The sequence below is a fragment of the Eleutherodactylus coqui genome, chromosome 2 (genome assembly GCF_035609145.1).
Source record: "Eleutherodactylus coqui strain aEleCoq1 chromosome 2, aEleCoq1.hap1, whole genome shotgun sequence".
Lineage (NCBI taxonomy): Eukaryota > Metazoa > Chordata > Amphibia > Anura > Eleutherodactylidae > Eleutherodactylus > Eleutherodactylus coqui.
The window spans coordinates 52,931,739-52,956,767 of NC_089838.1; the positions used below are offsets into that span (position 1 = coordinate 52,931,739).

At 45.4% G+C, this 25,029-nt stretch overlaps 1 protein-coding gene across 5 annotated transcripts in view; it reads left to right on the plus strand.

Annotated features, from left to right (window-relative positions):
- Nucleotides 1-25,029, plus strand: part of CACNA1C (calcium voltage-gated channel subunit alpha1 C) — a 346,433-nt gene that overhangs the window by 241,302 nt on the left and 80,102 nt on the right. For 2 of the 5 annotated variants that reach the window (XM_066590965.1, XM_066590968.1), the window contains exons 12-25: nt 8,225-8,385; nt 8,539-8,764; nt 9,574-9,781; nt 9,857-9,977; nt 10,760-10,874; nt 11,228-11,360; nt 11,528-11,597; nt 11,767-11,899; nt 13,324-13,453; nt 15,855-15,914; nt 18,410-18,516; nt 18,592-18,679; nt 21,084-21,191; nt 22,760-22,812. In XM_066590965.1, coding sequence (XP_066447062.1) covers nt 8,225-8,385; nt 8,539-8,764; nt 9,574-9,781; nt 9,857-9,977; nt 10,760-10,874; nt 11,228-11,360; nt 11,528-11,597; nt 11,767-11,899; nt 13,324-13,453; nt 15,855-15,914; nt 18,410-18,516; nt 18,592-18,679; nt 21,084-21,191; nt 22,760-22,812 — 1,713 coding nt within the window. Of the gene's footprint in view, nt 1-8,224; nt 8,386-8,538; nt 8,765-9,573; nt 9,782-9,856; nt 9,978-10,759; nt 10,875-11,227; nt 11,361-11,527; nt 11,598-11,766; nt 11,900-13,323; nt 13,454-15,854; nt 15,915-16,026; nt 16,087-18,409; nt 18,517-18,591; nt 18,680-21,083; nt 21,192-22,759; nt 22,813-25,029 lie in introns of all 5 variants that reach the window. The other 3 variants (XM_066590966.1, XM_066590967.1, XM_066590969.1) reach the window with 2 other exon arrangements.

A 25,029-nucleotide genomic window follows, 5' to 3' on the forward strand; every position in this document is an offset into this window, starting at 1 on the left:
TGGGGACACTATTATTACAGGGGCCACTGTGGGGGCCACTATTACTACTGAGACTGATATAGGGGACACTTTTACTACTTAGGCCACTGTGGGGCTCACTAATACTACTGAGGTCACTATGTGGGACACTATTACTACTGGGACTGATAAAGGGGACACTATTACTACAGAGGCCACTGTGGAGACACTATTTCTACTGAGGCCTCTGTGGGGGACACTATTACTACTGAGGCCACTGTGGGGGTCACTATTACTACTGAGGCTACTTTGGAGGTCACTATTACTACTGAGGTCAATATGGAGGAAACTATTATTACTGGGACTGATAAAGGGAACACTATTACCACGGAGGCCACTGTGGTGGACACTATTACTACTGAGGCAACTGTGAGGGTTACTGTTACTACTGAGGCCACTGTGGGAGACCCTATTACTACTGGGACTGATGTAGAGGACACTATTACTACTGAGGCCACTGTGTGTGACACTATTACTACTGAGGCCACTGTCTGTGACACTATTACTACTGAGACCACTGTGAGGGACACTTACTACTGAGGCCACTGTGGGGGACGCTATTACTACTGGAACTGATATAGGGGACACTTACTACAGAGGCCACATTGGGGGACACTATTAATACTGAGGCCATTGTGGGGGTCACTATTACTACTGAGGCCACTGTGTGGGTCACTATTACTACTGAGGTCACTGTGGGGGACACTATTACTACTGGGTCTGATGAAGGGGACACTATAACTACTGAGGCCACTGTGGGGGACACTATTACTACTGGGACTGATGTTGGGAACACTATTACTACTGAGGCCACTGTAAGGAAAATGTTACTACTGAGGCAACTGTGGGTGTCACTGTTACTACTGAGGACACAGTGGGGGTCACTGTTACTACCAAGGCCACTGTGTGGAACACTATTACTACTGAGACTGCTATAAGGGACACTATTACTACGGAGCCCACTGTGAGGGACACTCTTACTACTGGAACTGATATAGGGAACACTATTACTACTGAGGTCACATTGGGGAACACTATTACTACGGAGGCCACTGTGGGGGTTACTATTACTACTTAGGCCACTGTGGGGATCACTATTACTACTGAGGTCACTGTGGGGGACACTATTTCTACTGGGACTGATAAAGGGAACACTATTACCACGGAAGCCACTGTGGGGGACTCTATTACTACTGAGGCAGCTGAGGAGGTTACTGTTACTACTAAGGCAACTCTGGGAGGCCCTATTACTACTGGGACTGATGTAGAGGACACTTTTACTGCTGAGGCCACTGTGTGGGACACTATTATTACTGAGTCCACTGTGGGGGACACTATTACTACTGGGACTGATATAGGGGACACAGTGGCCTCCATCGTAGTAAGGGACAGTATTACTATGGAAGCCACTGTCGGGGACACTATTACTACTGGGACTGATATAGGGGACACTATTACTAGTGAGGCCACTGTGGGGGACACTATTACTACTGGAACTGATATAGGGAACACTATCACTACTGAGGCCACTGTGGAGGACACTTCTATTACTGAGGCAACTGTGAGGGTTACTGTTACTACTGAGGTCACTGTGGGTGACACTATTGCTACTGGGACTGATATTGGGGACACTATTACTATGGAGGCCACTGTGTGAGACACTATTACTACTGGGACTAATATAAGGGACACTTACTACGGAGGCCACTGTGGGGGACACTATTACTACTGAGACTGATATAACGGACACTATTACTACAGAGTCCACTGTGTGGGGATACTATTACTACTGGGACTGATATAGGGGACACTATTACTACAGAGGCGACTGTGAGGGACACTATTACTACTGAGGCCACTGTGGGTGTCACTGGGACTACTGAGGCCACTGTGGGGGTCACTGTTAAAACTGAGGCCACTGTGTGGAACACTATTACTACTGAGACTGATATAAGGGACACTACTACTACGGAGGCCACTGTGTGGGACACTATTACTACTGAGGCCACTGTGGAGAACACTTTTATTACTGAGGCAACTGTGGGGGTCACTGTTACTACTGAGGCCACTGTGGGGGACGCTATTACTACTGGGACTAATGAAGAGGACACTATTACTACTGAGGCCACTGTGTGGGACACTATTACTACTGAGGCCACTGTGTGGGACACTATTACTACTGAGGCCACTGTGGGGGACACTATTTCTATTGAGGCTACTCTGCACGTGGCAGCATACCTCAAACTGACTCGGTATGTTTACACATGGTGGAAATGCTGGGGAATGTCCATAGCAGAAATTTCCATGGCAATTTCTGCATTAAAAAAAACTGTGCTATTGCTATTGATTTTGACAAGAAATCAAATGCGTACTCACAGCTGATTTCATACTATGCAGCGCTCCCACCCACCTCCTCCAAAGGCTTCTTGCTGTCAACGCTCCCCGTTCCCAGTGGCTTGGTCAGCGGCGCCTCTACTGGTCTGGTGAGGCCACTACAGTCCACTGAGAACCAGAAGTTGGGGAGCGCTGACAGCGGAAAGCCTTTGGAGGCAGAGAAGGGGAGCAGCACATAGGGGGTGAGGGTTACTGTTACTACTGAGGCCACTGTGGGAGACCCTATTACTACTGGGACTGATGTAGAGGACACTATTACTACTGAGGCCACTGTGTGTGACACTATTACTACTGAGGCCACTGTCTGTGACACTATTACTACTGAGACCACTGTGGGGGACACTTACTACTGAGGCCACTGTGGGGGACACTATTACTACTGGAACTGATATAGGGGACACTATTACTACAGAGGCCACATTGGGGGACACTATTAATACTGAGGCCATTGTGGGGGTCACTATTACTACTGAGGCCACTGTGTGGGTCACTATTACTACTGAGGTCACTGTGGGGGACACTATTACTACTGGGTCTGATGAAGGGGACACTATAACTACTGAGCCCACTGTGGGGGACACTATTACTACTGGGACTGATGTTGGGAACACTATTACTACTGAGGCCACTGTAAGGAAAATGTTACTACTGAGGCAACTGTGGGTGTCACTGTTACTACCGAGGACACTGTGGGGGTCACTGTTACTACCAAGGCCACTGTGTGGAACACTATTACTACTGAGACTGCTATAAGGGACACTATTACTACGGAGCCCACTGTGAGGGACACTCTTACTACTGGAACTGATATAGGGAACACTATTACTACTGAGGTCACATTGGGGAACACTATTACTACGGAGGCCACTGTGGTGGTTACTATTACTACTTAGGCCACTGTGGGGATCACTATTACTACTTAGGTCACTGTGGGGGACACTATTTCTACTGGGACTGATAAAGGGAACACTATTACCACGGAAGCCACTGTGGGGGACTCTATTACTACTGAGGCAGCTGAGGAGGTTACTGTTACTACTGAGGCAACTCTGGGAGGCCCTATTACTACTGGGACTGATGTAGAGGACACTTTTACTGCTGAGGCCACTGTGTGGGACACTATTACTACTGAGGCCACTGTGGGGGACACTATTTCTATTGAGGCTACTTGTTACGGCACTCTGCCCCCCGAGCGCCAAGTGGGGTGCCCTGATCTTCCCGCACCCCACTGTCCCTGCCTACTTGCCTCGGCCCTGGCTAACCCCAGGCGGACAACTGGACGGCGGTCCCTGCCCTGGCTAGGGACCTGGCGGCTGACAAGAAGGAAACTACCTAATGGGGGGAACAGAGTGCCGACAGGGGAGGCAGATGAATCAGACCAACAAAACTAACAAGGCTGGAGGTGGAACTCACAGGCAAACTGGCAGGGTGCTGGATAGCAACTAGTGCTGACTGGGCCAGACTAGATTAGAGGCAAACAGAACCAACAAAAACAGACAGAGTAATAGGGAACCAGAGGGAGCTGACCGGCAACTAGGGACTGGCTGAGGAGAACCGCAGACAGACTGGCTAGGTGCATGCAGAACCAATAACTGGCAGTGAGCTCAGTTCACTGCCAGTCTTTTAACCACAAGGTTCCGCCCAGGGGCGGAGAGTGGGAGGAGGCAACTCCACCCACTGCTGTATAAGAAGCACAGAGGAGTGCGGGCGGCACCCTACGGGCGGGCACGCCCACGCCGCCGCCCACTGGCCAACCCAAGCTGCTGGGATGACCTCGACACAGGGCTCCAGGCTGCTGGAGCCGACGCCGGAGCGATGCGCGCCGACCGCGGGACCCCGTGCCGCGCTGTATGGTAACACTACTCTGCACGTGGCAGCATACCTCAAACTGACTCGGTATGTTTACACATGGTGGAAATGCTGGGGAATGTCCATAGCAGAAATTTCCATGGCAATTTCTGCATTAAAAAAACTGTGCTATTGCTATGTATTTTGACAAGAAATCAAATGCGTACTCACAGCTGATTTCATACTATGTAGTGCTCCCACCCACCTCCTCCAAAGGCTTCTTGCTGTCAGCGCTCCCCGGCTCCCGGTTCTCAGCGGCTTGGTCAGCGGCGCCTCTACTGGTCTGGTGAGGCCACTACAGTCCACTGAGAACCAGAAGTCGGGGAGCGCTGACAGCGGAAAGCCTTTGGAGGCAGAGAAGGGGAGCAGCACATAGCATGAAATCATCTGCGGGTACGCATCTGATTTCCAGTCACAATTTGCACCAATGGTACTCCAATGCTCAGCTAGGGAAAAACAAAACAACACAGGGTGTTCCTCCCTGTCTATTTTGAAATGGCCCTGTCGTTTTTGTAATGGAGGTAAAAATCCTTCGTGGTGATAAACCCCGCCCTCTTACATGTTGGCACTTTTGTATAAATAAGTGGGTTTGCGTTGGCAGTTTCGGTACTTGGTCTCTAAAAGGTTCGCCATCACTGGTATAGGACATGCGGCAACCTCTTTCATGTGGACCATTGTGTCTGTAAGAACGTTTGTTTTTCTAGCCTCACGGACTATCATGGGGCCATGCGCTGTCCATAGAATTCACAACTAGAGTACAGTCTAAATATACCGCCGTCTGAATAAGCCCTGATAGGAATTGTGATATGTCCTGTCTAATAGATGAGATTTACGGAAAGATGGATGAGAGAGTCGGAGCACACACAGATTGACATCCATGTGTGGTTTGTTTTTCATGGATCATTGTAGGCGACACTGGAAAAAATGTGACCTTCACTTTTTGCGTGCGAGAAAAATGAATAACATAGAAAAGTAATAAAAAACCTTGACACATGCAATGCGCACGGATGATACTCGGACCAAAATGAGACATGTTCATGTGAATAAGGCTGTCATCATATTGGAAGATCCGGGTGAGCACCTATAGCCGTGAAAGTGGTGACTTATCGGACTCCTGCAAGGTTGAGCCTATTCATACCTACCTAGAAATCGAAGAAGCAGCGTTACATGAAGATTTCCTGCTTTTTACAAAGCGGCGTGATGTGATGGATTACTGTATTGGTGTGCCTATAAGTGCTCTGGTGATGACTACTCAGCGGGTTTATGAAGAAGGCAGCTTTTCAGAAGCTGGCAGAGGAGGGGTTATTAAGATCTTTTGGTTATCGAGTCATTCACAAATGTCAGCTGTATTCAGGAGCTAATTATCGGCTGTACGAGATACTTAGCGCTAATTACAGACCTCCCACTCTGAAGATCTGAGCCCGCTTAGCAACTGCGCTTCTAGTAACAATGGACCTGGGTAATTGAGTGTAAAAGAGGATCTGTAATGTTTAATGCGTCTCAAGGAGAAGGAATTCGTGTCTGACCTCGGACAAATACAGCGAAACCTACAGATGTGACATGATCCGTCGCCGCCCTCACAGGCCTTCTACCACCAGGAGCCTCCTTCCATAAACTAGGTGTTTATGTCAGACTTGGTGAAACCGATGCTTTGCATTAGTTCTGAACTGCTCCACAAATTAAAGGGGGGGTTTTGAGTCTTGTGTAAATAAAACTGAAATATTGAAAAGTTCTTAAGTTCTCTGCTTGCTGTTAGTGATTGATAACATTCTGATTTAGCTCTGGAGGCTAGGTGTGTTGCAGTTGTATCCAGTTGAGTTAGACTGGTTTGTTACAGTTGTATTTTTGGAAAAGGACTACAGACTGATGTGTTTTACCCCCACTGACACATTGTAACATAGTGGATAGTAGAGAGAGCACAGTAGTTTCTAGAGAACTGTGTAAAACACGCAGCTGTGAAAAGTAATGTTACCCTCTGGGTATAAAGAAAAAGAGCTGAACACCAAAGTAAGAATGTAACAAGATGCATCAGTTTACTGGCGTAAAAAAGTTGCAGCTGTTGATGAAGAATATTTTGCGCAAAAATTTGCAGCTGTTTTTTTAATTTTTACACTGCGTGCACTACTTTGATGGGATGAGGCACGGCTTCTCACAGCCCAACAGATTTACTATAATTTATGGCGCAAATGTAGGCTAGCTCTTAGCAGGCAAAGATTTCTTTTTTTGGTGTACAGACTGCTAAAACATGCACTAAATTAAATAAAAGGCGTGCACCGCTTAATAGATTTAGCGTATCTTACTCTACCAATTCACAGTTTCCCAGAATAACTACTTATCCCCTATCCCCCGCTGAGACCTTCGCCGATTTGGAGGACCAGACCCCTGTGTCCCTTTCTCCTGTGTCTCACTAAGGTATTTACCGTCACTCACATTGAAAGTGAAGGGAGCGCTGACTGCGCATGCTCGGCCAGTGCTCCATTTAGTGTGACTTCACTGCTGAAGATGAAATGACCCTTGCAGGGACAGGAGAACGGGACACAGGAGTCCTATTCTCCAGATTGGTGGGGGTCTCGTTGGTAAGAATCCCCACTGCTCAGCAAGTTATTCCCTATCCACAGGATAGGGGACAACTTGTCATTCTGCTTAAACTCCTTTTAAGATTGTCTTTTAAGCTGATTTTGTTTTAATGAATCAGGATTCAAGTATATCTCTTAAGTTGCAGAACTCTTCATTATTCAAAGAGTTAAAACGGTTTTACGAGACCATCCTCAAGATAGGTCATCAATAGTTGATCGTTGGGGATGCGCCATTCATGACCCCCGCCAATCAGCTGTTTGAAGAGACTGCGGTGTTCAGGTGAGTGCCATGGCATCTTCTTAGGTCACATGGCCTGAAAGCAGCTCTGTCCCATTCAAGTGAATAGGATTGAGCTGCAATTCCAGGCAAAGCCACTCAACAATGTATGGCGCCGCGCCTGGTATGGGTTAAAGTGACAGCAATGTTCACCGGAGCACCACTGTCACTTCAGTCAGCTGATCGGTGGGAATCCTAAGAGGTGGACCCTGCCAATCAACTATGGATGACCTACCGTGAGGATAAGTCATGAATAGTTCAGTACAGGAACCCCCTTTTAAAGGGGTTTTCCCACTAAAGCCATTTCTCCCAAGCGACATGATAGCAGATAAATGTCTATTCTCTGGGTTCGACTGCTGATACTGTCAGTGATCTCAAGAATGGCGTACTCCGAATGCCCATGCCTTTACTCCTATGTGACAGACAAAGATTTCCGAGTGTATCAAACCCCTTTAAGCTTCATTTACTTAAAAATTGGAGAATCCCTTTAAAGGGGAGTAAAAATGTCCCTATAAGCAAATATTGATTTAGTTTACATAGTAACATAGTATGTTAGGCTGAATGAAGACCATGTCCATCTAGTTCAGCCTATTTCCACCCCATAGTTGATCCAGAGGAAGGCAAAAACCCCAAGAGGCAGAAGCCAATTAGCCCATTTGGGGGAAAATTCCTTCCCGACTCCATAATGGCAATCAGAATAATCCCTGGATCAACCTTTGATAGTTCCTACTTGACTGTAAGATCCAGAGCTACAAACCCACTGGTCACCTAATGTCTACATCCTGTAATACCCTTCCGCCTGAGAAAGACAATCTAGTCCCCTCTTAAACCCCTCAATGGATTTTGCCATCACCACATCCTCAGGCAGAGAGTTCCACAGTCTCACTGCTTTTACGGTAAAGAACCCCCTTCTGTGTTGGTGATGAAACCTGCTTTCTTCTAGACGTAGAGGATGCCCTCTTGTTACCGTCGCAGTCCTGGGTTTAAACAGATCATGGGAGAGATCCTAGTATTGTCCCCTCATGTATTTATACATAGTTATTTGATCGCCCCTTAGCTGTCTCTTTAGTATAGTAAAACAGTAAATATAATCTTGTTTTTGTGTCCGCAGTCGTTACTGGCGGCGATGGAACAGGTTTTGCAGGAGGAAGTGCAGAGCAGCAGTGAAGTCTAACATTTTCTATTGGCTGGTGATATTCCTGGTGTTCCTGAACACGCTCACGATCGCTTCCGAACACTACAACCAACCAGACTGGCTCACAGAGGTACAAGGTGAGGAGGTCCGCTGCTGACTCCAGTCCAAGCAGGACCAGTCACTGAATAAATAGCACGGTTTTTTTCCACTCACGGCAAGCAGAGATCTTGGAAGTGGTGAGACACAAAAGTGTATAACAATTGACACCATATTCCCTCTTTCATCTCCAGACACGGCAAACAAGGTCCTCCTGGCGCTGTTCACGGCTGAGATGCTCCTGAAGATGTACAGTCTCGGGCTCCAGGCTTACTTTGTGTCCCTCTTCAACCGCTTTGACTGCTTCATTGTCTGCGGGGGGATTCTGGAGACCATTCTGGTGGAGACCAAAATCATGTCCCCTCTGGGAATCTCCGTCCTGCGATGTGTGCGACTCCTCCGGATATTCAAGATCACCAGGTATGGAAGAGCGCTGTTCGTCAATAACACTCTGCATTATTTTTTGGACCCCCCAACCTCTTTGGTTCTCAGAATCTCATTGGGAAGTTCGGCTTCTTTTTATGCGTTTCAGGTCTTCTCTGTATTCAAAACCTCTTTTGTCTGTCAGTGAAAGAAAACAGTCTTGTTTCCATATGATGAATGAGAATCTTTCCATACCTATTCCTGCTTGCACTGGTCTAAGGCCTCTTTCACACGGGCTACAAAATCTTGCTGCAAAATCATTGTAACAAAACGCATATATGTGAAGCCCATGGTTTCCAGTGGGTTCTTTCAGGCTACAAAACATCTCTAATATCAAAGAATCCATTGGAAACCATGCTTTGTAGCCTGTGTGAAAGAGGCCTAAAGCACATTACAAGGGAGAGCCGTGTGAGCAGAACTCGGTCAGGGTGGGTTGTTTCCGATAAATGATACGGGATACGTATCTGACTGATATGAATGGGGCAACAGTCGGGCGTGTGCACTGCCACTTCATTAATTTCTGTGGGATTGCCAGACATAATCGAGTTCAAGCACTTGCTAATCTCCGGTAGTCCCATTGATATGAATGGAGTGGTGTAGTACACACATGACCACCGCTGCATTCTTTTTCAGGATTAATCGAGGTCTCAGCGGTTGGCCCCCCATGATCAGATACTTATTCACTATCCCATGGAAGTATGTTTTCTGGGTGGAGAGAGATGACCGACTATGGGGGTCTTGTATGGCTTCTGATAATAGAATGTGGGTGTCCTGTATGGCTGCTGCTAACATGTTCCCCGTTACAGATACTGGAACTCTCTGAGTAATCTCGTGGCCTCACTGCTGAACTCTGTGCGCTCCATTGCATCTCTGTTGCTTCTTCTCTTCCTCTTCATCATCATCTTCTCGCTACTCGGGATGCAACTTTTCGGGGGTAAATTTAACTTTGACGAGATGCAGACGCGCAGAAGCACTTTCGACAACTTTCCGCAGGCGCTTCTGACAGTCTTCCAGGTAAGGTATCACCGCTGGGTAGTAACTGTCCATAATGTCTATATGAGACCCCTACTCACAGCATTTCTTGTTTAGATCCTCACAGGGGAGGATTGGAATTCCGTCATGTACGATGGTATCATGGCGTACGGCGGACCCTCATTTCCTGGGATGCTTGTCTGTATATACTTCATCATCCTCTTCATTTGCGGCAATTGTATCCTTTAGCATCTACAGACTGCAGTGCCCTACACCCTTCACAATGCACAACATATACGGAGTCTGCAGGGGGCAGTAGTAAGTCATGGAACCTGAGGGGCAAATGAATCAAAATTCTGGGTTTGATAGGATTTTCAGATTACTCAGCCTCCTAAAGACGGGGGTATAGCTAGAAGGCTTCATAGCAAGCTTTTGATTTGGGTCTTTTCAGTCCATTTCACTCTTAGGCGCCGCCTTTCTGTAAGTCCTGCCATTAGCTGCGGTTAGGAGTTTCTCAGCAGAGAATAACCCCCACCGGTCGGTGGGGCTATCCACATGCAGTTGGTGGTCCATGTATAAAACACCTTCAATTGTGGTTTGATTTCTAGGATGACGATCACCTATTTACGTCAACAGGTGTGCAAAAAAGTGGAGCGCAGACGGATAACATCTATGTGCACTCAGTTTTTACAATCGTTGCAAAGTGTCGCAAGAAAGAAAAAATTGGCCATCCTACAAGTAAAAAGAATAATACACAGAAGTAAAAAGACAGACACATGCAGCGCATATGGATGACACACGGACATTGGCATGGATTAATTATTGGTTCGTTTTTTCACGGACCAAAATCAGACACACTTGCAATGAATAAGGCCTAATACCAGCCAGCGTCGAGTCATTGTGTTCCTCCTTCACAGCCCTGACCTTTCCCGGTGCATGTGGGTTCCCCATGGTAAGAAACAGAGCTGTTGCGTTGTTTGCATCCCCGAATCTGTGTCTGAGTTCCTTAGTGTTGAACAGACATCCTCCTGAATGTCTTCTTGGCCATTGCTGTTGATAATCTAGCTGACGCCGAGAGTCTGACTTCAGCTCAGAAGGAGGAGGAGGAAGAGAAGGAGAGAAAGAAGTTGGCTCGGTGAGTTTGGCTCAGAGTCTCGCAATCATGCATCTCATTTCTTCTTTTCTCTTTCTTGTTAATAACTTTTAAATGACCCCCTATAAAAAAAGTTAAAAAAAAGCTGGGTCATGGCTGGTGAACTTCTTTACCTGGCAGCTGAGATTGGAAGGGATGTTTATGTGTACTTGTGAGTGATGTCCTCAGATCTCTGTAGGGACACAGACATTCAGTGTTGTCACCCAGCACGTTTATTCATTAGAGTCTAACTACTGGATACATCAAGACAATGGGGCGTTTTCTTATGCTCCAAAATGTCGGTTAATAATGTTGCCACATCTTCTTCACCGTATAACGCCATCTTGTTTCTTTAGAACGGCCAGCCCAGAGAAAAAGCAAGACAATGACACCATAGGAAAGTCACCTGTGCCGATCCTGGAGGAGAACAAAGAGAAGATAGAACTGAAGGCAATCACAGCAGATGGAGAGTCTCCGCCATCAACCAAGGTGTGGATGGCATCACAGGGACGCCTTGTTTTGTTTGCGCTGCAGGGAGTAAGCCGTTCGTGGCATACTCGCTCCCGCAGGCTCTTCACTTCGCTGCGCCTTTAAATGTGGGACTTTCCAATGTATTTTGTGTACTTATACAAAGTAATTATGTCTCTTCTATATAGATCAACATGGAAGAATATCCATCTCACGAGAACGACGAGAAAACGCCTTACCCCGCTGGTGACAACCCAGGTAACGTAACGTCTCGTCTGGTTGGTTTAGTCATAGAAGCCTTCAGGACAACACAGATCACTGTCCAATAGTAAATGACCCCGTTAGATGCTTCTTTATTTCTTTGTGATGTCGGGTCTGAATCTTCCCGAAGGACTTTGTCTCAACTAATATTGTTGTTGTCCTTCAGGAGAAGAGGAAGAGGAAGAACCTGAGATGCCCGTTGGTCCTCGTCCTCGCCCTCTCTCTGAACTGCACATCAAGGAAAAAGCAGTACCCATGCCGGAGGCCACCGCATTCTTCGTTTTCCGTGCAGATAACAAGTATTGTCATCTATTTTTGTATTAAAGACATCTTTTGAGCATAAATCCAATACTACTAGTGACTGAGTAGGATTTTTGCAGATAGGTAAAGGTCTCTAAGGGCACAGCTGGGCTTGTGGGGTTTGACTAGGAGCTTTAGTGAAAAAAGCTGTATGTTTATTGATAGAGCTGAATCTTTGGTGACAGATTTGAATCTTTGATGGTGGAGCTAGATGACTGTTGATAGAGCTGGATTTATGGTGACAGAGCTGAATTTTTGGTGACAAAGCTGGACCTTTGCCGGTAGAGCTAAATTTTTCATGACAGAGCTGGGCCTTTGGCAGTAGAACTGGATCTTTAGAGACACCAATGGGTCTTTACCAGTAGAGCTGGATCTTTGCTGGTAGAGCTGGACCTTTGGTCATCTATCTGAACTTTGGTGGTAGAGTTGGAGCTTTGCTGATATAGTTTGACCTTTGCCAGTAGAGCTGGATCTTTGGGAGTAGAGTTTGACCTCTGCGGTAGAGATCAATCTTTGCTGGTAGAGTTGGATCTTTGGTGACACAGCTGGACTTTTGCCAGTAAGGTTTGGCTTTTGGTGGTGAAGCTGGGTCTTTACTAGTAGAGCTGGATCTTTGGTGACAGAGCTGGTTCTTTGGTGACATATCTGAGTCTTTACTGGTAGATCTGCACCTTTGCTGACAGAGTTTGATCTTTGCCAGTAGAGCTGGACCTTTGCTGATAGAGTTTAACCTCTCGTGGTAGAGTTGAATCTTTGCTGGTAGATCTGCGTCTGTACCGGTAGAGCTGGACCTTGGGTGATATAGCCGAGTCTTTACTGGTAGAGCTGAAACTTTGCTGATAGAGTTTGACCTTTGTCAGTAGCGCTAGATCTTTGGTGGTAGAGTTTAACCTCTGACGGTAGAGCTGGGTCCTTTAGTGATATAGCTGAATCTTTGCTAGTTGAGTTGTATCTTTGGTGACATAGCTTGTCTTTAATGTTAGAGCTGGACCTTTGGTAATATAGCTGAATCTTTGCTGGTAAAGCTGGATCTTTGGTGACATAGCTGCGTGTTTACCGGTAGAGCTGGACTTTTGCTGATAGAATTTGACCTTTTGCTAGTAGAGCTGGGTCTTTTGCAGTAGAGTTTGACATTTGGCGGTGGAGCTGGACCTTTGGTGGTATAGTTGAATCTTTGCCGTTGGAGGTGGATCCTTGGGCTACAGCTTGTTTCTGCGCTTCAAATTTGCTTTCCTAGTACTTCTTGCTCCTCTGGGAATTGGATCAGCTTCTTCTATTCTTGTAAATTAGATCAAGGCCCTTTTTGTTCTACAAACTCATGAGAACAGATGTTTTTTTATTGTTTATTTTGGTAGGACGATGCGGGGTAGTTTCTGGCCTTCGCCGCTTCCATTTTAACCCATTGTCTACCTTCTGTTGACAGGTTCCGAGTCCATTGCCACAGAATTGTCAACAATAACATCTTCACTAACCTCATCCTCTTCTTCATCCTCCTGAGCAGCATCTCGTTGGCTGCAGAAGACCCCGTGCGACACTATTCCTTCAGGAACCAAGTATGCACAATGTCTTCTCTTGTCTGGGGTATGGGAGATCCAACCTGACCCCTCCCGATCCATCACATCAACTAAAGGGAACCGTCTTTGCTGCACAATTTGGCTTTTATATTTTATTACAAAGCTAAATTGAATATATGATTTGCACTGGTAGACGAGTACCTATCAACGAGATCAGCGCTCCTCTACCCGGCTGATTTAGACTCAGTGTGGGAAGAAGGATCATTTGCGTGATCATCTGTTCTATATAGAGAATTGGGTGCACTCTACAAGGGTCAGCATTGAGGCAAATGAGTGTTCATACAAACGTTGGTGACCAATTGTCAGCCCATGCAAAAAGACCTTAATACACTGTAACAAGCCCGCAGCTCTGCAAGCGAGATAACTGCAGTTTCCTTTACCTTTGCAATAAATTATAACATCCAGCAATGGCGGTTCTCTCACCCTCCATCACTTACCCTCCCAAATACGTTATCCTCACTCATATCTTCATTAAAGGGGTTTTCTGGGACCAAAAAAATTGAATGCGCAGGAAATAGCGCAACCTAAGAAAATAAGCCATACATGCCTCCTTAAATAGCCCCCTACCTAGTGCAGGAGCTCCGATTCCCACTGCTGCGATCCCAGGGAAAGCTTCAGCAGTACCATGCTATTCATTGTACATGTGACTGCTCAACCAATCACTGGCTTCAGTGGTGATATGCCACGAACGGCACGTGACTCCTTCTGTAATCGGTGCGACCAGAGGGACATTTAACTTTTGGACCACAGATTTTTTATTCTTTTATTTTCTTTTTTTCCCCCCACTTTCCAAGAGCCGTAACTTTAATTTTTGCATTGACATAACTGTACGGGAGCGTGTTTCTTGTGGGATGAGTTGTTCTTTTTAATGGTGCCATTTAGTCTACAAAAAATGAGAAAAAACCTACAATTGCACTATTTTTGGTGTGTTTAGTTTTTACAGTATTTGTAGTGCAGCAAAATGACATGAAGTTTGTTCTGTGGGTTTGTACGATTTTTAATGTTCTTTTTTTAAAAGGTAAATACATTTTTTTCTTAAGCAAAAATTGCTTTCTGTCGCCGTATCCTGAGATTGGTAACGTTTTTATTTTTTCTCGATTGGGCTGTTTTTTGCAGGTTGAGTTGTAGTAGGAAATACACTATTTGTCAAATACAATCCCGCCCCAAGAAGAATCTGTTATTTTGCTGCAAAACTTGGCATGCAGTTACATCTCAGGCATCCTCCGTTTCCATCACCTCCTAACAGTCTGGTCAGACGCTCCTCTCTACTGGTGGTCTGTAGGGGGGAGTCCTGAGCCCGGTCACCTTGTGTGCCCTCACAAATCCACTGTTCCCAACACCCCCTAACAGTCTGGTCAGAGCGGCGCGGTGGGGGACAGTTCATCGATTCGACCATCCAGCTTCTCGCATCCCAATAATGCACCCCTCTCAGACTCTGGTAACGGGCAGAAATCTCTTCTCTGCATCGTAGAAGCGTCTAATGGTCAACAAGCGCTACACAAGCGGAAGAAGAGGTCACTACACACAAGGAGACTCCAAGAGCCTTTTATAGGCCAAGGGGGAACCACTTTTATGGCCTCTGGTGACAAGACTGTCCATCTAATCACTACAACTCTCCTCATTTACATATCTGGCTGAGATGGAACTACATGCCGAGTTCTGCAGTAAAATGACAACTTCTTCACTATTGCAGTATATAGTGATATTTGTTGTTGCTTTTTACGCCCTGCCACAGGCCGCAGCCCTGGGAACTTTCAGGCTGCCATTCTAACTTATTGACACCCTCCGATCTCGCTGCGGACGGTGCTGATGCGGTCCTCACCTACCACTGACTGTTATACGCACAGTCAGCTTTGACTGCAGCATCTAAACAATTAACTGCAGAGCTGACTCAGATGGTGACAGTTAGCAGGGGCTGTCAGATACAGCTGATATCCGCTGGGTATCCTCCCAAGCCGCTCCATACACACTTCACAACCGCAGGACATTTATGTGCCTTCAATGTTCTTGAAGTGTTTAAGGAGTCAAGTTCGGCTTATATTTTTATATTACACCTTCCCCCACATTCAATTTTCTTCCATCTCAGAAAACTCTTTTAAATTTCATTTTGTTTTACATTTTTTAACTTCTGAAGCGCATTTTCCAGCCAACAGGAAGTGAAGCATTTTTAGCCTGAAAATCACAGATTTTATCAGGACTTGGTAAATTGCAGTTTCCTGGAATAAGCCGAGCATCACTTACATTTGACCTCATATCGCTCCCTTGTGGGTCGCTGCGCAGACCTGATCTGCGCTGAGCATTCTAAGTATTATTATTTGACCCGCCCTCTGAGGCCGTCACTCTGCTCCAGGACCAGGTTCATCATTTCTATGTTTTTCAGGTCCTCCATTATTTTGACATAGTTTTCACCACCATTTTCACCATTGAGATTGCTTTGAAGGTAACAGACCCGACCGTGTCATCCTCTCATCTCTACTCAGCACTAACACACTGCCCCCCCCTGTCTGTTGCTCCTACCACCGGCACTAACAACTGTCTGCTCTGTCTTTCAGATCCTAGGAAATGCTGATTACGTTTTCACTAGCATTTTTACATTAGAAATCATCCTTAAGGTAAATGTCATCTCAGCGTGAAAAGTAAGAGACCATCTGCAGCTTATTTACCTCCACAGAGGAAGGGAGCCACCATCCCAGAAGTGTAGCCACTTGGGCCCCTATAAGTCAGCCACAATACAACGAAAACTCTTTGAGACAACACTTGCAGGTTTAGACTACTGTAACAGACCGGGAGCACTAAACACTAAAAGGGGAGCAGCACTGCGGCCCCTTCATTCTCAGGATGAGTCCCACAGGTCGGACCCCACTGATCGCAATATGCCATCACCTCATAAGATGGGAACATCCCTTTACATGACATTATTAAAGGGGTTGTCCAGAGTCAGAGAGCATGCCACACTTGTCCGTGGGTTGTGTGTGGTATTGCAGTTTAGGTCTTATTCACTTCTTTGGAGCTGAGCGATGGACAAGAGTGGCGCTGTGTTTGGAAGAAGGCAGCCATATTTTCCTAACCCTGGGCAATCCTTAAGATAGGCTATATGCCTACCACCACTGGGGCTTGTAACTTTTAGTGTTAGGGTTATGGGCTCTGTTAGTCAATGACTACCTTGGTGCATGTGCCAGGACACTGACTGTCTTTTTGCATGTTGTCACACGCGTGTGCATGTTGTAGTGTCATGCTGTGTTATAAGCAGCTCTGGTTTGCATTCATGATGAAACATTAGATGGAAGTTCCAGCGTCTTCATGCTCAGAGATGAAAGTACAAACGCAGATTGTGAATATACACTGAGCAACCACTTTATTAGCCCCCAACTAGTAGCGCGTTGGACTCATTTGGCCTGCAGAACTGCAGCAATTCCTCATGGTGTAGATCCCACCAGGTGATGAAATCGTTCTGCAGGAATATTGGCCCCTGCGGACAGGAAGCTTCTTGTAGTTGCCATAGATTATATGGAGGTGCTGACATGTTCTGCCAGCTGATGGGAAGGGGTCATCAATTCATACTGCTTGCACCAAATTCTGACCTCGCATCAGCTTGGGGCACCAAAAATCTGGATTCATCTGACCAGGACATGGTTTTCCATTGCTAAGTGATACAAGTTTTGCGCTTTTTTTCCCCCCCTGGAGCCTTTCTGTTTTTCTTAGACACAATGGCACTGGAACTGGTCGTCTGCTGTTATAGCCCATCCATACTAAGGAATGGAGAGTTGTGCCCTTGGACACATTAGTTGGAGCAGCAGTGTTGTATTCGGCTGACTGTGCAGCGCCTGTTGGTCAGAACGATTCCTGACATCCTCCTCTGACCCCTTTCGGTGAGGAGTGGTTTCTGTCCACAGGATCCCCTTTGACTGGATGTTTTCCTTGATCGCGCCATTCTCGGTATACTCTGCATATCGTTACACGAGAAAATCCCTCATGGTTGGCAGTGAGACCCCGGCTAGTCTTACACCGATGGCCGGGCCTCAAAGGAAGTCACTCAGATTGCTGCTTTTTCCCATCTTATGTGGATTGACACTGAAACTGATCCACGGAAAACTTGTCATGCGAATTCATGCTGCACTCTGGAGTCACGCGGATCATTTCCATCCCTGGAAGCTGCAACCTTGAGTGGGCCATGGGCTCTAATATAGGGGTCAGTCAGTGTATATGTGTGGCACAGATCCTGTAGCTCTCTATATACATGGAGTTGATACAGTAGATCACTAGGTCGCATCGAGCGGATACACTATATCGTTTAGGAGACAGCCGGGGCAGTTTACTGTGTCCTTCGTACGACCCGATTCTGCGTCATCATTTGAATGTAGCTTCCTGAACACACTTTAATTGGTGCAACTTGAACATATGATCCAACAGGTGGGGGGAAGGGGCTCACAAAATGTCACGTAACTAAAGATTAACACAGTGGAATAAAGCATTCTGTAACCTTCTAGTAGACTCTGTATTTCAATGTGTCACTATATTTAATATTTCTGCTTGCTGTCAGAGAATGGAAACTAATTTTGTTTACCTCCTGAAAACCCATGTGATTATTTCTAAGCAGCAGTGGTGCGTGGCATGTTCTAGCATATGAACATTCTTGCCCATGTGGCGGTATTTTGCTCCAGTATTTAGCATTGCAGCTTTTTCTATAGGATGGTGCAGTTTTGCCACATTTGTAAACTTTTCTGGCACATTTTTCATAAAACGTCTCCTATAAATACACCCCAACGGGTCCTACAGCTGCGTCTGATGTAATCAGGATGGATTTTCCGTTCCTGGTCGTCTTCTATAAATCTTTCCACTCACTGACTGCAAGATGATCCCCCCTTAAGCTTTAGTTACAAAAGCTGGCCCCCTTTGCGCTTGGCAGTCTCCCTAACTGATGTCTCGGGTTTGTAGATGACGGCGTACGGGGCGTTCTTGCACAAGGGCTCATTCTGCAGGAATTACTTCAACATCTTGGACCTGCTGGTGGTCAGCGTCTCGCTCATCTCCTTTGGGATCCAGTAAGTGGCCGGCTGTGCTATCCGATCCGCAATGGTTCTATCACAAGTCTTCCCTCACTCCTCCATCTCTCCCAGGTCGAGTGCTATCAATGTGGTGAAGATTTTGCGGGTTCTGCGGGTATTGCGACCTCTCCGGGCCATTAACCGAGCTAAAGGCCTCAAGGTGGGTAATGATGAATGGAAATGTTGTCAGTGTTGGGGTAGCACGTTCTGCAAATTACTATTAGACTATCTTTCAGTTCTTTACCAACTTCAAGATCTCTGTTTGCTCTTTGTGAAATTTTTTTTTTTTAATTACATCCAGAAGCTGAAAAGGTGAACAGGCTTAACACTGCGTAGCTGAGGTTTGGTACAATGTATTGAATCTAAACGATCCTCTGTGAGCTAAACACATTAGTAGCAGAATCTCTCATGTCCAATTTTTTAAAGGGGACTTAAAGGGTTTTTTACATTAAAGACAGTTATCTCCTACCCACAGGATAGGGGCATAAATATGTGACTGCTGGGATCACCAGTGATTTCAAAACGAATGCACCCAAGTGCCCTATATGAATGCAGCAATGGTGGGCATGCTCGAACACCGATCTATTCACTTTTATGGGACAGTTGGAGATTGATGCGCTCAACAATCTCCCTCCATCCCATAGAAGTGAATGAAGTAGCAGTTGAGCATGTGCGTCATCACTTCATTCCACATTCAGGTGCGCCAGTCTTGGGATCGCTGGTGTCCCAGTGTTTTAAACCGCATTGATGAGTCATTTATCCACTATCCTGCAGATGAGGAATAAGTGTCTTTAGTGTTGAAAAACCTTTTTGGGGCCTTTTACAGGGTCTGATGATCAAGTAAGAACATTCTTCGGAACTGTGACCTTTAATCTATAGAATGACTTTTAATAATCCCACGACTATTTTTTGGTAGTCTGGAAATGAAACAACTTATAGCTCGTCAGCCTGTTGGTGGCCGTGTTTACACTGAACAACTATGGTCACCCTGTGTGAGGATACCTCTAGTCTGGCATCCAGGTGATTCAGCTCTCAGAGAACTGTCTAGATATTCTCTGGATGTCAACAAGAATGTTCTTTTTCGCTTGAATGCAAGCAGAAATTTTGACAAGGGCATGAAATTAAAACACAAAGTGCAATAGAAAAGAGCAGGATATTTTGTTATACACAGTGATTAACCCCATTCACGCCCTAGGGTATATATATATTTAAATCCTGGGTGTGTGGCATTTGTATGAAGCGAGATTGGGTGCCGATCCCACTTATTATACCGCGGGTACCAGCTGTCTTTTGACTGCTGACACTTGACCACAACAGCCATGATCAGTGTGAACGTTGATTGTGGCTGTTAACCCTTTAAATGCCCTGTGTCCAGGGGTTTCTGAAGGCCTCTAGGGCCTGTGATAGACTGCCTATCAGAATACCATATAATAATACGATAATGCATTATACTGTATACTAATCAGTGGATCGCAAGTTCAAGTCCCCTACAGGGACTAAAGAAAATTGTAAAAAAGCATTTTAATAATAATTAGAAACAATAAAACACTCTTTTTCCCATATTTATAATAAAAAATTTAATGAAACAAAACCAAAGATATATTTGGTATCGCTGCATCCGTAAAAGTTTGCATTATTTCTTTATCGCACACAGTGATCGTTGTTCGAAAAAAAAAAATACCCAACACTGCACTTTTTTGATCACCCCATGTCCAAGAAAAATATTGAATATAACAGTGATTTAAAAAATCATATGGAATCCAAAATGGTACCAGTAAAACCGCAGGACGTGCTGCAAAAAACAAGCCTTTGCACAACAATGTCGACAGAAAAATATAGAAGTTCTGGTCGTCAGAAGATGCGGAAGAAAATAATTTTATTTGTTTCCAAACGTATTTCATTTTTTACAAGTACTACAGCACAAAATCTCTATAAATTTGATATCATAGTAATTATACCGATCCACAGAATAAAGTTATGTCATATTTGTCACAGTGTGTACGCCATAAAAATAAGAATCCCCCAAAGATGGCGGAATTATGGTTTTCTTTTCATTTCACTGTACTTAGAAATTGTAAAAGTTTTTTAGTACATCATATGGTACATTACATAGAACCACTGAAAAATACAACTCGGCCCACAAAAAACAAGTCCTCCGACAGCGATGGAGATTAAAAAATAAGAGTTATGAGTTTTTGAAAGCAGGGAGGAAAACTGGAAATGAAGGGATAAAAAGTGCTGCATCCTTAAGGGGTTAAAGCAGTATTTCCACGTAAGCCTGTCGTGGCCGAGATCAGAATACCACTCCGCACGCTGTGGTCAGGAGGATGGAAATGGCTGAATGGGTTGTGCAATGCTGTGTCCATCCTCCTGCCCACCGCTGAGATAGGAACTAACGCCGCGTCTGTCAGCCTTTGTACTCCTTGAAACTTTATCTGAATATCTATAATTTTATTCCACCATTCTTGTCCTAAAGAGTTTCTACTAGTTAGAACTGTACAAACTTTGTGTCAGAAGTTCACAGCATGAAACCTGAAATCTTGTATGTGCTTCTCTCTCGACAGCACGTGGTCCAGTGCGTGTTTGTGGCCATTCGCACCATCGGTAATATTGTCATCGTCACTACTCTCCTGCAGTTCATGTTTGCTTGCATTGGGGTTCAGCTGTTCAAGGTGAGCTGCAAAATAAAGACCAGCGGTTCAGGGGTGCCACTGATAGGATTCTGCAGCAGACGCTTCACAGTGTTTTTGACTCTTTCTTATCCAATTTTGGTTCTTGTAAATTCTGATTATATATTCTGTATTGAAGAGGGAGAGGGGCTTGTATGGTGCTGCAGCCGAGCATGCACACCACTGTGCCATTAAGCTCTATGAGACTGCTGGAGATGCCGAGTGCTTGTACTCCGCTGTCTCCAGCAAGTCCCATTGAAATAAATGGAGGGGTAATGTGAATGCTCAGCCGCAGCGCTGTTAATGGGGGAGGGGGGTAGGCGGCACGGGGTTAATCTGCTCCATTGGTGGCTGAGCAACTGGCATAATCAACAGGTGAGGTCTGACCATCCTACAAGGAAGACGCTCCTGCTGCAAACAGTTGTTGACTAGGAGGAGGGGGCAGGACACTGCTGATGTTCGGGAACACGGCTGATCTCTGGGAACACATACTGGAGATTGTTTTGTGTTTCTTTTAATTGTAAAAAGAGACAAAATAGGATCAAAGGAAAAAGAGATAAAAGGCGTTTTACAACTGAAGACATGTATCTCCTCTCCACAGAGGCATTCTGAGTGTGCTAGTCTCAGAATCACTGGGGGTCCTAGAGGTTGGACCCCAGTAATCAGACATGTATCCACTCTTCTGTGAATAGAGAATGAATGTCTGTGGTGGTAAAACTCTGGGGATCTTCTGCGCTGAAAATCTGCTTTTCAAATCCACGATTACTATTGCAGATTATCTGAATATTTTCCAAGGGGAAAATCTGCTGCTAAAATTCTGCACCTATTGGCTGAAATCCGCAGTGTATCTGGAGCTATAGTTGACATACTGCGGATTTAAAATGTCAGTTTCCGCTCTGGCTTTGTGTGGATCTCTTTCAGCAACATTTGAGCAGTATTTTGAAAATCTCATACACTTTGCTGCTACCGTAAATGTCGCAAATTTTCTGTGCTACAGCAGATCCACCCATGTGAACAAGTCCTTAAGGGTATATTGACATATAGTGGAAAATCTGCACCAAAATCTGCATTATTTTCATGTGAAAATCTGCAACATTTGTGCAGATCTGCAGCTGATTTCACCGGTTTCATTGAAAAAAATCTGCACCAATATCTACAGTAATGGTGCAGATCTGGAGGCGGAAACTATACAGATTTTGGTGTGAATTGCTCAGCAATGTAACTGAATGCAGCTTTAACAAACTTCCAGTGGAAAGAATATGCAGCAGAGGAGAGTCGTGCTGCAGATTATCACATCTGCTGCATGCTATATCTGCGTTGGGATTTCCTCACCTCAAAAATCCGCGATGTGGGATCACCCTCTGCGGAAAGACTTGCTGGGATGTTTTGTGGTACTTCTACAATGGGGTTGTACAACACAGAGGTGGGGCCCCCCCTTTGCTGCGGCTGGGGGGAATTGTAAGATCTACAGTATTTCTATAGTAGCTCCAAACGCTCCAGACGCATCAGTAGCAACACCCTCTGGGAGTCAGGTACCCAATAACTATCCAATTTGTTTCCTGTGATTTTAGGGTAAACTCTACAGCTGCACTGACAGCTCGAAGATCACGGAGACCGAGTGCAAGTAAGTCTGGGTCATGTTCTCACTTCCTGCTGTCAGTCATGGGAATATCTAGAGGGTGAAAATCCTGTCCTGACCACAGAGGGTTTGTTACAGTTGTGTCCAGTCTAGACAATCCTCTGTGAACTCCAGACTGATGCAAGTTACCTGCACTGATACATTGTGGCAAACTACCAGGGTAAGAGAGATTTGTGCTACTAATATGTTATCTCACAGAGGATTCTCTGCGTCGGGACAAGTGTGAAAAACTTGGATGGTCTCATTCACTAACAGCAAGTAGAGATTTTGAGGAATTTCTAAAGGTTCGTCAACCACTTTTGTGGTGTAAAGAAGCTGCATGTTTTACGACCTTTTAGCCCTTTTCTACGCTCAACACTCTTTTCTAGAAAGTGCTAGATGGGGAGGGGTTGCAGCTTCCCACGGCTGGACAGCTTGACCGTAACCTGCACCAGAAATTGGCCTAAATTATAGAACCTCTTAATACATTTAGTACATTTTGCTCCAGCCAGCTGCAGACTAAGACTGGTGTATGAAAGTCCGGGTTCAGTACACCCCCAGCAGAAGGTGATAGAAGCGCATCCACAGGAACCAGAGGGACCGCCACTGTAACGTTAGCAAATAGAAGGGTCTACATGATGATCGGGCAAGAACATTTCTAGGAATATTTAGGGGTATGGGGGCGAAGGATGAGAACATTACTCTACCACTATATAAGGCACTTGTAAGGCCTCACATGGAATACTGCGTACAGTTCTGGACACCGGTGCTCAGGAAAGATGTTACAGTACTGGAGGGGGTTCAAAGAAGGGCAACTAAACTAATACATGAAATGAAGGGACTGTAATACCCAGAGAGGCTATCAAAATTGGGACTATTTACTCTAGAAAAAAGGCGGCTAAGGGGTGAACAAATAACTATGTATAAATACATGAGGGGACAATACAAGGACCTCCCCCATGATCTGTTTATACCCAGGACTGCAACGGTAACAAGAGGGCATCCGCTGCGTCTAGAAGAAAGCAGGTTTCATCACCAACATAGAAGGGGGTTCTTTACTGTAAGAGCAGTGAGACTATGGAACTCTCTGCCTGAGGATGTGGTGATGGCAAAACCCATAGAGGAGTTTAAAAGGGAACTTGATGCTTTTCTAGAGTGGAACGATATTGCAGGATATAAATTTTAGGTGACCAGCAGATTGTTGATCAGGGTATACAGGCAGGTAGGAACTATTAGAGGTTGATCCTGGAATTAGTTTGATTGCCATTAGGGAGTCGGGATGGAATTGTGCCCCCAAAGGCTAATTGGCTTCTGCCTCTTGGGGTTTTTTGCCTTCCTCTAGATCAACAAGGAGGATAAACAGGCTGAACTAGATGGACATTGTCTTCATTCGGCCTTACATACTATGTCACTATGTTTTTGCTCAATCATCATGTAGCTGCGTGAAGGTGCCTGTTCGTCAAGGGATCACACTTTTCACATGGCACAAAAAAAGATGATTGGCAGCACATCTCACCATGTGAACAATGTGCCCCCAGTGATAGAGCCCTATCGGGATAACGGATCGTATGAGCAATCATTCATCCCCCGTAGAGTCTGAGTTGGCACGAGTGAAGCCGAGCTAGACGAGCGTTGATCTCATTGATTGGCTCTCATTTTGTGGAGCCAACTGTTCAGCACCCGAGGATCTACAACTGTAGAGAGCGATTGCTGAGGAAACATTTCACAGCAGGATGGCGGTGTTGATGAAGATAATGTAAAGCTTTTCCTGAACTGCAATCTGAGGACTCATTCACATGTGTATACGCACTTTTCAGTCCCTGAATACGCAGCATTTTCAAGTCCCGAAACAATGTGTATTCCCTGCTTGTGCTTTTTTTGCGCGTCTTCAGAGCGTTTTTCATACGCAAAAAAATTCACAAGCAGGTCCATTGATTTAATTCGAAAATGTGCATGTATTATGTGTATTTACGAAATCCGTTTAACTTCAGTTAACTATTTCAGGCCGCAATACGTACCAAGAGAGGACAAGCTATGATTTTTTTCGCACGTGTAAAATACTTGGGTCTGAATACCCCAATGCACGTCAATGAGCTTTCAGCACTGCATATTGCAGAGCATATATCTACACCCATGTGAATGAGCACTTATACTCTGGCCTTATGAAGAGCTGCATTTTTAAGGCCTCATTCACACGGGCGTATATACGCTGCGTATTGCTTA